At 40.1% G+C, this 14,791-nt stretch overlaps 1 protein-coding gene across 1 annotated transcript in view; it reads left to right on the forward strand.

Annotated features, from left to right (window-relative positions):
- Positions 1 to 1,896: 1,896 nt before the first annotated feature.
- The window catches only part of GPC5 (glypican 5), a 213,383-nt gene continuing 200,488 nt past the window's right edge, over positions 1,897 to 14,791 (forward strand). The window contains exon 1 of the mRNA XM_071733289.1: positions 1,897 to 2,169. Coding sequence (XP_071589390.1) covers positions 1,971 to 2,169 — 199 coding nt within the window. The 5' untranslated portion in view covers positions 1,897 to 1,970. The remainder of the gene's footprint in view (positions 2,170 to 14,791) is intronic.

The following is a 14,791-nucleotide window of genomic DNA, read 5'->3' on the forward strand; positions in this document are numbered from 1 at the left end:
ATTTTTGACCTCGACGTCCCTATGAAAAGTAATAAAAACAGCCACCAAAAAACCAAACCCCAGTTCCCCAACAAACTGACAAACAAAACCCCACCCCATGTTTTGGACTTAACTGGAACTTTCCTTATAGGGATAGTTAAAACATGCATATTCAATGTCTTACCATAAAGCTCTGTTTTCCCTTGGGCTGTAGAATTGGAGGGTGGAGGTTCCTCTGAATTGCTGAAATTGGATTCTAGAGTTTTTTCAACATTGTTGGCAAATTTGTTGGCAAATTTCTGTACAGTTGTGACATAAGCAAGAAACTTACTTTTTATTATTTTTTTAAATTAGGAATACCTGTCTGTATTTCTCAGCCTGCAAGAAAATATTTCTTTCTCCTACACTCACATTGCGAGTGTACATGTTTAATACTAGGTGCTTGTGTTGGAATTTCATAATTCCCAGGACTTCCTCTACTATATTCAAGTTGCTGAGTAAGTTCATACATTTTCTGGCTCCCACATTCAGATTGTTCTCCCAGTGATATATTTCAGTATTTAAACATAAGCATTCTGTATAAGACTGTTTTACTGACTGGCAAGGGGGTTGCTGCTGACTACCAGCTTCCACACAGGGTATTGCATTTTTTATTATTTTTAAAATAAGTATTTTTATTTGCAATGCAACTCCCTGTTCTTTTTTCCTCTCTTTTTCCTTATGAAGGGCCTAAAATGCCTTTTGCTGTAGCTTGCTTTATGAAGAACATTGTAACCCATCATCTGTGTTCATTCTTCCTGTATCAATATGGTAGGAGCAGTCAAACAAATTTTATTAAAGGCCATTCCATATAATATATTTTGGAACTTGCTGACAAAAGGAAGCTGCCAAGTCCAGGATTGAGATGATTCAAAAAAGGAAAACACAGTAATCCTCACTTCTTACGAACTAAGTTGCCACTCAGTAGACTGGAGAATGTTAACATATTGCTATTTGTTTATTGCTTTGCTCCTCGATAAATGGTTGATCTTTAATGCAGGTTAATAACTTGCATGTCAATTTGTATTCACATGGATACATAGAATGATTCACACTCAGAACTGGTTTTGCAGTGTTGTGCTGAAAGTGCTGCCACAGATAAACAATTATTTTTAAGTGAAAGCTGGGATAGACTGATGTTACACAGCGCATGACCACCAGCAGCTTCAAAACCGACCAAGAACAGTTGCCAGCAATGAAGGGGTAAGATGTGCTGTTTAAATTTGTGCATGGAGGGGGTTCTTAACTCTGGCATCAAAGAAGCTACTTAAAAGATAACCTGGTGAGTTCCAGATGCTTCCTTGTCCTGCTTGGCCAGGAACTACTGGAATTTGGCTTATGGGCATGAAGGAGTTTTGTAAACTGGTCCTTTGTCACATTTGCCTAAGAAAACTGAGATTACTGAAAACCTTTTGAGGATAGATGAATTCTTGGGGACTTTGTCAGAAAAGCAGGTGTTGGGCCTTTGAAGCTAGGCTGATTTGTGCGTGTTACTGCCAGTATGTCAGCCTATTGCAAATAGTTCCTAAAAGCACGACAGATTATTTTTGTCTCTCTTTTTGGACGCCTTTTTTGGGTTATTTCTTACATAGCCATGCATTGCGTCCTTTCCCTGTAGCTCATTCCCTCTGCACCCGGGGGGGAGGGAAGGGGGGATAGGTGGGATGGGTGTCTTCCCCTTGCCCCCTCCCTGAGCGGGCCGTGCCCACCCCCAAGCCTCGACGGGGCGGTCTGAAGGCACCGCCGGACCGGCGGTGGGCAGAGCCTTCCCGCTGTCACTGTCGGGGGGGGCCTTCCTGGGGGTGGGGAGGGGGGGTGGGCAGCGGGCGGGGAACCTGCGGGGGCCGGGTCGGGGGAGGGTCCCGCCGGAGGCAGCGGGCGGTGCTGACAGCCGCAGCCTCCCCCGGTGGCGGCGGCGGTGGCGGCGGCGGCTCGGGCGCTCTCTCGGTGTTATGGGCGGCGGCCGGGAGGTGATGGGGGTGAAGAGCTTCAGCCTCGGTGTCCTCAGCCTCGGAGCCTTGCTGATGGCCGCCGCCGCCGCCGCCTCCTCGGGGGATTCGGAGCCACCGCCGAGCTGCGAGGGAGTCCGGGAAGTTTTCCAGCTGCGGGAGCTCGGTCCCCTCAGGGGTATCCCGGAGTCCCCGAGGGCAGGTAAAGGGAAAACTTGGCGGGGGGCATAAGGCGGGGTGAGCGGAGGGCGACGGGGCAGTCCTGCCCGGGAGCGGGGAGGGAGGGCCGAGGGAGCGGGTGTGAGTTTGGGGCCGTGGCGGGGAGGTTCGGGCACCTCCCGTCCACCCCTTGTCCGCCGTGTCCGCACTTGGCTCCGCAGCTCCATCGGGAGGTGACGGGGTGCGTATGTGTGTGTTGATGCCTGGCTCCTTACTGAAGAGGGAAAGTTCTCTTGTCGGGGTGTGGAGCTCGGCCAAAACTGGAGCACCCCAACACTTGCCTAAAGTCCCCTTCCGCTCACTTCTGTGCCCTGTCAGAGCCAGGTTGACCTGGGGAGTCAGCACTGCCCCTGGGCAGGCAGAGGTATCTTGGTGTCAGAACAAACCCCGAGGGAAGGCAGAGCCACCGAAGGGCGGCTTGGACTGCTGGAGTTAACTGTGGTGTGAAATGAGAGCGACTGACGCCAGTGCCAGCCGTGGATCCGCACATTTTCTCTACTGAATATCTGCCTAAAGCTGTAACTGATTAAAATTCCCGGCAATTTGATTGCATGGTAGCTCTTAGACCAACAATAAAACTTTTTTAAGCGAGTAACAAATGACTTAACAAAGCATGCATGTGTATGAAATAAGACATCTTCTTAGATTTGGGCTTTTTTTCCCCAGTCTTGAGAGACCTCAGTTGACTTCAGTGGTTCTATTCACAAATAATCAAGTAAGATATTTTCTTGCCCAGGGTGATAGAGCTGAATATTTTTTACACACATATGTGTGAAGTGTGTTCATATTTAGATGGCAAGGTAAGTATTATATGTGCATCAGTGCTTTCCTGACAGAAAATGACTTCTCAGTACAATTAAAGCTGAATTAACATACCCTTTACTTTAAAATATCAGTAGCTCCTTTTTATTTTTTTAAGGTAATCTGTGTAGTTTTTATTAACTTTGCAATTTGAGATAAGGTATGCTACCATATTTCTGAATCACTTCAAAATACAGCTTTCTGATTACTCTAATTTTAAACGTAACAGATCATCCTAAATTTAAAACACTTAATATTGAAGTGTGCAGTTTGCAAACCAAAGCACTATATTTAGACTATTAGTGCATTTGACAACACTGCACTGTCTTCTTCCATTGTCCTTAGCTAAAGATTTAATTATTGTTTTCACTAAAAAGAAAAGAAACAGTTTATTTGGAAAGCCTGAATTGATAGGTACCATGCAAATTAAGATGTCTGGAGAGTGAAATCTGAGTCAAAGCCCTGTTAATGGTTTTAAATTTTTTTGTTCTGATTATTTGTGTATATAATATCAGTATGAACAATACAGTATCAGTTTATGTTCTTCTCATTCATAGTCTAGTTTAACTATTGCACTTTCTCTGCCATTGTCATTTATTTTGATTCTATTTATTCACTTGTGTACTGGAGATATTGCTTGTACACTGCTCTCTGATTTGCTCCCTGCCTCTACAGTATTTTTAAAACATCATTCTCAATTTCTTCTTCTGACTTTTTTGGTATTTTTGTTTGTGAAGCAAAAGTTGGTCTTGAATTCCAAGGGTAATAGAAGAACTCCTTTTTCTTCTGCTGCTGCTGCCCCTGCAAGCCCCGGTCAGCGGGAGGTGCAGCACAGCTGCCTGGTCAGCAGCCTTTCACCCTTTGATGGAATTGTGCGGCTGTGGGCAGCCAGGAAAACACCAGCCCTGAAGGAACTGATCACAGGCATCAGAGTTCTTGCTCTGTGTAGCTTTGATCTGAGAGCTACACGAAACAAATAATTGTGAACAGTAAAATCTATTCAGAATTGGAGATGACAAAGAAATGAGGATTTAATGAGTATTTTAGAAGGTTTAGCTGTGATTAAAGCTATTTGCAGGCTAGAAACATAATGTGAAGAGGAAAGAAATGTCACTTTTGCTCCTAATCTTCTATATTAAGCTTTCTTTAGAGGCAAGAGGCAAAAATTGTTTTAAAACGTTTTCTGATGGCACTTAGAAATGTGCCTGTATGTAGTACATACATAAAAACACTTTCTGTAGGTCTCAAAGTTGCCTTTATAAGGCTTAATTTGGTTGCTCCAGTATAGGCATCTGGTACCATTTCTCTAGAGTCTCTGGAATATCCCCACGGGGCTGGCAGATGCAGCATCTCTGTGAGACTTATGTCCTTCTGGAGCAGCAGCAGGAGGGGGGTGGGACACCTCTGGCATATCAGATCCTCTCTGTGGGCAAATGCCCTGCACAGCCAGTGCAGCTGGTGGCATCTAAGGAGCCCCTCAGCTATCATGTGTTAGGTGTCAACTTCAGAGCTTTGCCTCTGTTATATTCCCTACATTTCTTTATTTTAGGGGTACTTTAGACTTGGCTTGTATGAGGTCATCTTCAATTAAATGCCTAAAACCAAACCACACCTTTTACATGGAGAAGGATCATTAGCTGAAGGATCATGGAGAAGGATCATTAGTAAAATAAAAGACTGTAGCATTGACAGTTGTGTATTTTCTCTTCTTAATGGTAATAAAAACTAAGCAGCCATATGTTAGTAAATAATGCAAATCATGATCCTGTTTTATTTGGGGACAGCTATGTGTCCTTATTTTGAACATGCTAGTTCAAAAAACTGTATTATTTGCTATAACTAGTTTTAAACTGGTTGCATGCAGTTCATGTACCTTTAAAGGAACAAAAATATCTCTATCATCATGTGCAAAAATGCCAGATATGTGCATGAAGGTGACCTTCAGGGACATGGGAACCACAAATTTGAATTTGTGTTATCATTCACATAACACAGGATGTCGTGTTGTTAAAATTGGCAACTAATAATCAAGATAAATTAATAGCTTTAATAATGCCAAGATTTTTATTGCTGCCCCCAGCAATGTAGAAACTTGACTAACCATACTGAATCTTGTGTACCTATAGTACAGACTTATGCTCACCTCATTGCCACACTGTGTTGAAACATTTACCACTTTCATTCTGATTTTAAATGTTAGTTGCAAAAATACTTTGTTTTTTCCTGTCTGGTTCTGTGTGACAAGTGCAGTGTTTTTGGGACTGTGCAGAAAAACCCCAATACTTAAAAATCCTAAAAGACCCCTTAATTGCGTGGAGAATCCAACAATATGCAAAGCATGAATTAAATACTAGAAAGCCTCAAAGGTCTAGTCTTTTTTTTTGTGTGTTTTTTGTTTTTGTTCTTGTTTGTTTGTTTGTTTTTGTTTTTTTGTTTTGTTATGACGACGATGATGATGATGGTGATGATGATGATGTATGGATGACTTGGATTATTTAAAGAAATAATTGCCCACAAAATAATTTTTTAACATATTTGTATTTCCTACACTCAATTTCTGGTATTGTAATGTAACAACTTTCTTGAAGAATTCCATTCTTTTACCCCATAGTTGCTAATAAAGCTAGAGCTTTTAGCTGATTTCAGTTGCTCATTTTTCAGATAGATTAAGTGTGAGCTTTTAACTCCCTTTGTTCTCTTGGTTCCAAATAAGATTTTGGTTTCCTTCTCTTGGAATCCATAGAACAGCAGGATAGGATGGACAGTAAAGCAGTCACCCTTCTTCAGTAAAGCCTTCTTCACAAGGGGCTGCCAGTAGGTACATTAGTGAACAATCTGTTAAGCTTCTGTTTCCAGCAAAAGGCTGAATACTATGACTTACTGAAAAATGTTATGTTATCCAACAATTCCTGATGAAGTGGAAAAAAGTGCTGGAGATACTTTTCCAATTTCTTGGCAGTTTTTATTTTGGTTGGGTATTTTTTTGTTTGTTTGATTATTTTTTAGGGATCAATCTAGGCTTACTTTCAGCAACCTTTGGAGGTCGTGTATGCAATTGTGAGGACAAGGAGTATGATAAAGAGTGGAGGATCTGATTAATGTACATTTTATTGCAATGTTTTTTCATAGAGCATCATTATTCATATGAAGTTGAATAAATGAGACAAACTACTCTCGAAGAATGCTATAATCTCAGAAAAAAGGTGGTGTGTAGTACTCTTGTTAATTCAAGTTAAAAACAGACTTTTAAATTCAGCTTAAAGTAATAGTAGAAGTCAATTTAAAATTCAGATCCAATTACTTTGATGAAACTCCAAGATTATATCTGCAGAGTAATTTGGGCTTCTGGTACAATCTGTACTCAGGTAATTTGGAATTTGGTTCTATCTGAAATCAAATCAAGAATTCTTTTTTCTTTTTGGTGTGTACAGGCAGGGCTACTTTGAGTAACTCTATCTGACATTCAGATCTCTGAAAGAGGATTTAGTCAGAGACAGAAAGTGAGTTGCTCTGTCATATTAGTTAATGATGTTCATTATATCACGTTTTGGTTTTGTAAAGCCTGTTGCCTGCAGCGTAGTTTTTCATGGGTGTGAACATACAGTGTTGGGTCTTGAATGCAAGAACTATTTCACCTCTGGATCCACAAAAATTCCCACTTAGAAACAACTACAATATTCTGCAATTAAAACCAACAAAAAAATTACTTCAACTATGTAGCAGCTTCCTCGTTTCTGCCTCCTATATTTAAGCTTCTCTTGGAAGTCAGCAGTGCTCAGTAGCCTTAGGACTTGATCTGATTGGGGTGACCTGAAAGGTGTGTCCATGAATAGAGGACAGGGGATCATATCCTGGTTCTCATGCTGAGTAGAATAGATCAGCTTATGCCTACATTGCTAAAGGCTGGTGTCCTGTAGAAGGGACTGACTGCTCTCACTAGATCAGTTTTCATAGAATTGCAGAAGGGTTTGGGTTGGAAGGGAGCTTAAAGATCACCTGGTTCCAACCCCCCTGCATGGGCAGGGACACCTTTCACTAGATCAGGTTGCTCAAGGCCCCATCCAGCCTGGCCTTGAACAACACTTCCAGGGAAGGGGCAGCCACAACTTCCTTGGGCAACCTGTTCCAGTGTCTCACCACTCTCACAGGAAAGAATTTCTTCCTAATGTCTAACCTGAATCTTGGCTCTATAAGTTTTAAACAGTTTCCCCATGTCCTGTCACAACACACCCATGTAAAAAACGCTAACCCAGGTTTCTTCTAGGTCCCCTTCAGATATTCAAAGGTTGCCATGTTGGCATTCAGATATTCAAAGGTTGTCATGTTGGAGCCTTCTCTTTGTCAGGCTGAACAACCCCAATTTTTTAGCCTGTCTTCATAGGGGAAGTGCCTCAGCCCTCTGATCATTTTAGTGGCTTTTAGTTTTGCCCTTCAGTCGCCAGTATGATGCTCTTGTAATACAGAGGCACTGTGGATTTTTAGGGCTCTTTTTCACCAAAATTCAAGCAGTCTTAAAAATCTGAAAACTTTTTACAGGCAGCAAATGTAGTGTAACATGAATGCACATTTTGTGCCATAAGCTGCAGCATGGGTGTATGGAGGGTGCCTACTAATGGGAGGATGAACTCAGAAGATGCCAAGAAAGTGCCAGACCTGTACTACAGTATGGTTTTCTCTGAAAGTAATATGTAAAATGCACCATCTTTAGAAGTGCAGCAGAACATCTCATTGAGAGAAGTCCTGGGACCATCTGAACAGAGCCACAGAATGAGGTGAGGTGATAGTTTCAGTAGTGTGGAGAGTCAGGTCCAGGTGCTTAAGGGTGATCCCTGCCCCTTTATTTAGCAATTTAGCAGTATTAGCAATCGTAATGATAGCAACTAATGCTAAGCCTGGAATGGCTCTTACAACAAAAATGAGTTAATAGATATTAAAGGGTGTGCATGAGAAGGACTCATGTCTAATACTTGCAAATTCATTTTTCAATGAACCACTGTTTTTAACAATTGCTACCAGACCCTATGGCATTTAATTACTAACTTTTTAAAAGGACTATTTATCGTGACAATCCTAGGTCTGTTTTGTGATTTTTCAGACCCAGGACTGGATCTCGTGGAATTATTTGTCTAAGCAGGCAAGCAGAAATTTACCACAGGTGGTATTTTCTTTTCCTGGCAATTAATGTCCTTATCCTGTCAGCACTTGTTTATCTCAAGGTAGTAAAAATATGGATTTATATGGCTGAGACCATGAATGAAAGTTTGAAATCAGTTCCAGATCTTCTGGAAATAGATAAACCTATAGCTCAGAATTATTACATTTTATGCTTGCTGAACTGTCTTTTCTACACCCATATAGATAATTTCCAGTTGTAAAACCGTTTCTATACTCTGCTGATATTAATATATATTTATTACAGACTAAGTTAATTCACTTCTTGCTTTCTTGTGATCTTGTCTAAAAACAGATTGCAGTGTAGAGCCTTCAGAATTTGGGATTGAAAAGAGCCAATATTCCTTATTGGAGCAGAAAATGTTTTCTCACTGTATTTCAAAATAATTGGTTATTGACAAAACAACTGTTGCAGAACATAGCAAGATTTTTAGATGTGAAAACACAAAAAATAAATGGGGGGGAGGGAGGGAGGGGGGAGTTTGAACGTTTTTTATACTGAAGTGGAAGGACCTGTTTCACTTGCTGGTTTACATACCCTCTTCTGAAGCAGTATCTGTAAGCTGTTGCTTTTGTATAGCTCTGTAAAGAAACAACTACAAAGCCACTCTGTGGATTTTAAGCAACCACTTAATTGTTAGTCACTTGGGTTCTTTTGCATGTTGTATTTGGTTACTTTTTCCTAACCATTGAAAGCCGCTGTGTTTAATGAGCCAGAACAAAAAAACCCCAATAAAATGTACTTTATATGTGTACGTGATTAGAAGTCTTAAAGTATAAAACAAAGGGTCCCTTAGGGTTGGGAGTGATACCCATGTTAAAAAGATGCTTCTTTAAAAAATATTTGCCATAAAAGTCGAAGGAATAAAAGAATATTGAAGAGTCAGCTGAAACTGCAAAGAAATAGTTTTGCTAAAAGTCTAAATATTTTTTGAAGCTATTCTAAATCTCATAATAAGCCTAGATAAAATTTCACATTAGCTCCTGCTTTCTAAGAGGCAAAGTGCAGAAGGTTTGAAAGCTAAGTAGTGCCTAACATTTGTTTAAAAGATGAAGCAGAGTTTGGGTAACAGAGCTAATCTTTAGGTTATTTAGTTTTAATACTAAACAAGTATTATGCATATCTGTGCCTATATATGTATGGAACTGCAACTGAGCAGATTCTGTGTATATTGTTTGTTAAATAGTATATATATATATATATATACTATACATATATAGTATATATATATACACTATATTGTATACTATATACATACCTACTGGAAAAGTGACAAAAATGTTTTGTGCAAGATCTGCTTTTCTGAACCTCTTAAGAAAAAAGGAGATCATCACTTCCAATTACATCATTTTTGTCATGAAACTTAGTAATTAGTTCCCTGTTTACCCAAGCCTGTCTCTTGATAAGTCTATCCACTGGAGTGTCAGGATGGACTTTCCCCTTGGAAAAAGGCAGTCCTCAAAGACCTGCTGACTCTCCTGAGCAACCTCTCCCTTCAGTGCTGGATCCCAGAGGATCCCATTTGCCAGTTCCCTGTACAAGCAGGTCTGCTCACCTGAAGTCCGGGGTCTGTAATCTGCTACTCTCCTTCCTCACACCTGTTGGTGTCTTGGTCTGCACTATTTAATGGACACTACGGCCAAGGCTGCTCTTAATTACTTTCCCTATGACTAGCTCCTTCTTTATTAGTATCAGTCCATAAGAGTGCCATACCTGGTTGACCCATCTAGCTTCTGTCATAAAAACTTGTCCCCAGTCTCTCTGTGTGTTCTGCTTCCAGGAATTGTGAGGTTGAAAGTCTCTTCAGAGTTGGAATCTTCCCTTAAAGAAGACTGAATCCGCTTCCTTATCCTGATTTTGCACTGGGATCAACTTCTTACCACAATGTCATCCTCACCGGGCTTTTCTTTGGTCCTGAGTCACCACATGCTACCAATCAGCCTCTGTTCCATACCTTCAACCCACTCCTCTACGTGAAAAGCAACCTCTCTTCTTCCTTGCTTATCTTTTCTGATATGCATTTATCTGTCCATTGCTGCCCAGTGGTCATACAAGCTCTTTCATCTTCTCTCAGTTATTCAAACTGTGTCTGGTTCTTTCAGGCGTGTGCAGAGCTCCAGTTATGCCCACTTGTTTCCCAATGCTAAGGATGTTATTAGAACTGCCTAAATCCACCATTGCTGCCCCTGGAAATTCCTCCTGCTGCCTGAAGCCCAGGTGGAGGTACTCTAAAAGTACACTAGTGAAATTCACACCCTTTCCCATGATCCATCATGAGGAAACTTGGTGCTAATGGTAAACTGAAGGAGCACACAACAGGAAGAGCAAAAAGATCTTTTCTAGAATAATAGAGGAAGAGCAGTCTGTTATTTTCTGGATATCTATAACTGAAATAATTCGTTTAGTGTTTCTGTCCCCATAAAACTGATGCAGCTTTGAGGGAAAGCGAAGCTTATGTTTATTCTCTGATAACTTCTGTGTCAGTCTCTTAAGTAGGTGCTGAACAGGTTTCTTGACAAAGATAGGTTTCGAACAGGGTCAGACAGGAATGTAACATGTATCATATAGTATGATTTCTAATAGCCCTAGAGGTTTCAGCAACATAGGAGTTAATCATTTAATCCAGATGTTAGTCTGATTAGATAAATTGATGAAATCATGACTTTGTGCCCAGCAGCTTCTGCTTTTTGAGATCCTCTTATAGGGCAAAAATATTCTCTTAGTAGGATATTTCTATTATAGAGTCACAATCAAGCTGTACTTAAATTAATGGATATAGTAGTTAACAAATATAAGTTTGAGAAGCAGTATTAATAGTCATGTACCAGACACCTCAAAATGCATGCATGTGGGCTGAAAAATCTCTTAGATTTGTAGTATCACAGGTGACCTCCATTCCCCCTGCACTCTTTCTTCGTAAGTCATGCTGGCTAAAAACTTTTTTATGAAGATAAACAACTTTCCTGAAACAGGAGTTATGAGAAAAAAAACAAGTACTGCATGGAACTGTAAAATTGCTTGGTTTGTGAATGTAAGACCAACAGACATTTGTAGATCAGGTTATATGACTTAATCTTTCTGAGCTCTCTGCTGATTTCTTTGAATGTTAGTAAACTGAAAAGATACACATAAATAACTGAAAAATTTAAGCAGAGAATCTATTTTTAAATAAGCAAAAGTAAAAAAGTCTTTTTCTCTTCAGAAAAAGAAAAAAAACCGACATGAAGAGCTTATATAAGGGAATAAAAGTAAGTCTGGAATTGGTATGTTATTGAAAGGTGTCTAAACTAATAACATTGTTCCTCTCTTTTGCAGTGTCTGTTACATGACCAAGTAGCTGCCTCTCTTTTTCCAACACCAGTGAGTTAGTTTTTTTTAAAAACAGAAGATAGCATTCAGTAACCAAAAAGGCTGTTGTAATGCAATACTGTGAATATTGCTATCGGTATAAACATTTTTGTCCCTTGATGTTTGTCAGGTGTATTGCTGCTAGCATGCTACACAATATACCTTGACTTATCTGATACTGTGATATTCTTTCTGTGATAAAATGTTTGAGAATTTAAAAAAAAAAAAAAAAAAAGACTGCATGTCATCTTGTGGATAGACCTTGCTAGTATGATGAGTAAATATTGCTGCAGGCTTATTTATCATTCGTTTAAATTATTTGTAGATGGGTGGTATATTAGTCCAGTTTGCTGCTTGCTGTTTTGGCAGTATGTTACTTTAAAATTCTCATTTATTGCAGCTAATATTTAAATCAATTAGTATTCAGTATGACAGTAACTGTATCTAATCACATGCAAAAGGATTTAAAAGGATTAATAGAAACTTGCAGCATTTCCTTAAACAATGTCATGCTTTGCATTAGAATCATTGTACCTGAAGTTTTATGTGTTTTATATACATGCAGCATAGCTCACCCCTGGATCAGGTAGTATTAACATAGCTTTAATCCCTACTTTACTTGATTTGACTCATGCACCACTAATCTGTTCTCTTGACTCGTTTCTTGGAGTAACCTGCTGTCTCTAAAATCTAAGTTTGCTGCAGTTGTCACCATTGCCCTGATAGAAAGATTTAGCTTTTAAACAAGTGTTTTAAGAACTCCAGCTATAGGTTGCAAAACCCCAAACTTTCACATAGCTCAAGGTTCAGCTTTGCCTGTTACAAATCCTGGACGCTGCCGGCCTTAAGTGCAAACATCTGAAGTGGTTGCTTGGGGTCCCCTGACTTTTTACTGAGTTTTAGCTGCACTCCAGCAATTGCCCTCTGCAGAGGGGGCTGTAACCAGAGCAGTCTGCATTCTGTAATTCTCTTACATGATGAAGCAGTTTCTCCATCTGCTTGAATTTAGCCCAGACTGCAGTTTGGACTATCACAGGTCGTGCCTTTATTTTGTTAGGGAAAGTGGGATGGGAAATTTAGTATTTTGAGGGTGGGGTCATGGTGCCTAGAACTGGGAGTGTGAGAATGCTGTAGGAAGGTAGAAATGGTCAGCAGTGCAGGGGCCTCAGTTTGGAGACTGTGAGGTTGGAGTTGGTGGAATCAAAGGACTGAAATCTGGCTTGGAGAAGCATGGGCCATGCACTGGAAATGGAGGAGAGGGAGTTTATAGGTAGTTACATGGATTCTGAGGCTGTAGAGAACTGGTGAACAGTATTTTTAATGCTCATAAAATGCTTAAAAATGCTTAAAAATTATTTTAAGATCATCAATATTGCTTAGGGGCAAGCAATTTTTTAAAAGGCTGGCTCTGACACTAAGCACTTTCATTGGCATGCATAGCATAAATACTAGAGTAGCTGGTACAGAGATAATTTAATGGACTACCTTAATTTTTGGAGCTTTATTTTCATTCTTCAGCTGAACTGTAATGCTGGAGGATGGAACATTAAAGTCATCACATGGCAAAAGATTCATAAAGGCAGCTGGCAAGAAGATATTACTTAGCTTGTAAGTTGCAAAAAATGTATTGAAGAACATGGAAATTTTATTTAAAAAAAATTTATGAGGATAAATAACCTCTGAAGACATCACTCTATATGAGTGTCCTGGTTTGGGCCAGGATAAAGGTGATTTTCTGTCTTATACTTTTGCTTTCAGCTAAGTCTCTTGTAAGTAGTTGCACTTGCTGAAATTAACAGCAAGTTTCTCAGACAGTGTGTGTTTCTAGGACTGATAACACTCGATGTTTATAGTTACAGCCAGAGACTGGTGTGCAGAGTCAAGGCCACTGCTCAGCTCTGAGGAACATTTTACCCTCCAGAAGGAATAAAGAGGTCCCACCTGCAGCCCTCCCTTGTGGAGGAACGGACAAGATAGATGCCAGAATTGACCAGAGTATTCTATCGCATATACGTCATACTTAGTATAAATTGGAGGCATCATGAGGGCCAAGCCACGCTTCCAGCTTCCGGCCTCCTGCATTTCCTGCCTTTCCTGCTTCCCTTTCTTCACCCGTTCCCTGTTTTCCTTCGGCATCCTGGGAGGATTCCATCCATTCATCTGCCTGTGGTTCTGATCCATGCCAGCCTGAATCTGTGTGTTCCTGCCTCCAGCTCCCGACTGCTGCTGACTCCAGGAGTCCAGCCTGGACTTTCCCAGGGCTGCCCTGCAGCCTCGGTGGTGATGTGAGAGTTACTGGGGAAAAAGAGGGCAAAGGAACGTGGTATCAATTTTCCTGTATATTTGTATATTTTTATATATTTAGTAATTTTTCCTATTTATCATTACTGTTTCATTAAAGTTTTGTAGTTTAGTTTCCAACCCATAAGTCTCTCTCCCTTATTCTCTCTCCTTTCTTTATCAGGGAGGAGAGAAAGATCAATAGAAAGCATCTGTCACTCGGCTTAATTGCTGGGCCAGTGTTAAACTGTGACTATGAGGAAAAACATATCTTGCAGCAATAGTATATCACTTAAGAATCAACATTTCTTAATGCTCACAGAATTAGAATAGAGTTTTAACCTTCTGTTGTGATAGTAAAGGTGTTCACCTTCCTGGACTGTGGCTTGTAGGTGCGCGAATCACTTTGTGTTAAACTGCTGCTGGAATTACAGGGATATCGCTTTCCTTCATTTGCACATCCAGAAGTTAAATTCTTAGTTTTCCATGCTACTGAAGACAATCTCAGATCTGGGGATTCTGTATGGTAGTAGGATTTCTTGAAGTATCTACTGCTTTTCTTTTAACATAAGGATGTTTACTGCTCTTAATGTCTGTGAAATGGATTTGATACAAGGCACATAACATGGACAGTAAGCTGTATATGGAGTCAGACTTCTGTCTTTGTAAATACGGATCTATATTAATTCCTGAGCAGCACACCTCACTAAAATGAATTAGTTTTGCCTGAAAACTTATATGGTATGACCCAAAGAAAGAAGCAGAAGAGATCCTTTACAAATTAAGAGAATTTCTGTACTATTTAATACTGAAGATTTAAAGGTATCCTACTTCAACAGCTGCTTTTGGATGCAGGGATGAGAAATGGTGAAGGTGCAAAACCACCAATGTCAGAAGGAATATTCAGCAAATCTGAGACCATATTATCTGCAGTTAGCAAGGGAATTTGTTTATTTGTCATGGGAATCAAGTTGCATCTGTGTGGTATTGTAGAGACAAGTGT

Source organism: Heliangelus exortis, chromosome 1 (genome assembly GCF_036169615.1).
Source record: "Heliangelus exortis chromosome 1, bHelExo1.hap1, whole genome shotgun sequence".
NCBI lineage: Eukaryota > Metazoa > Chordata > Aves > Apodiformes > Trochilidae > Heliangelus > Heliangelus exortis.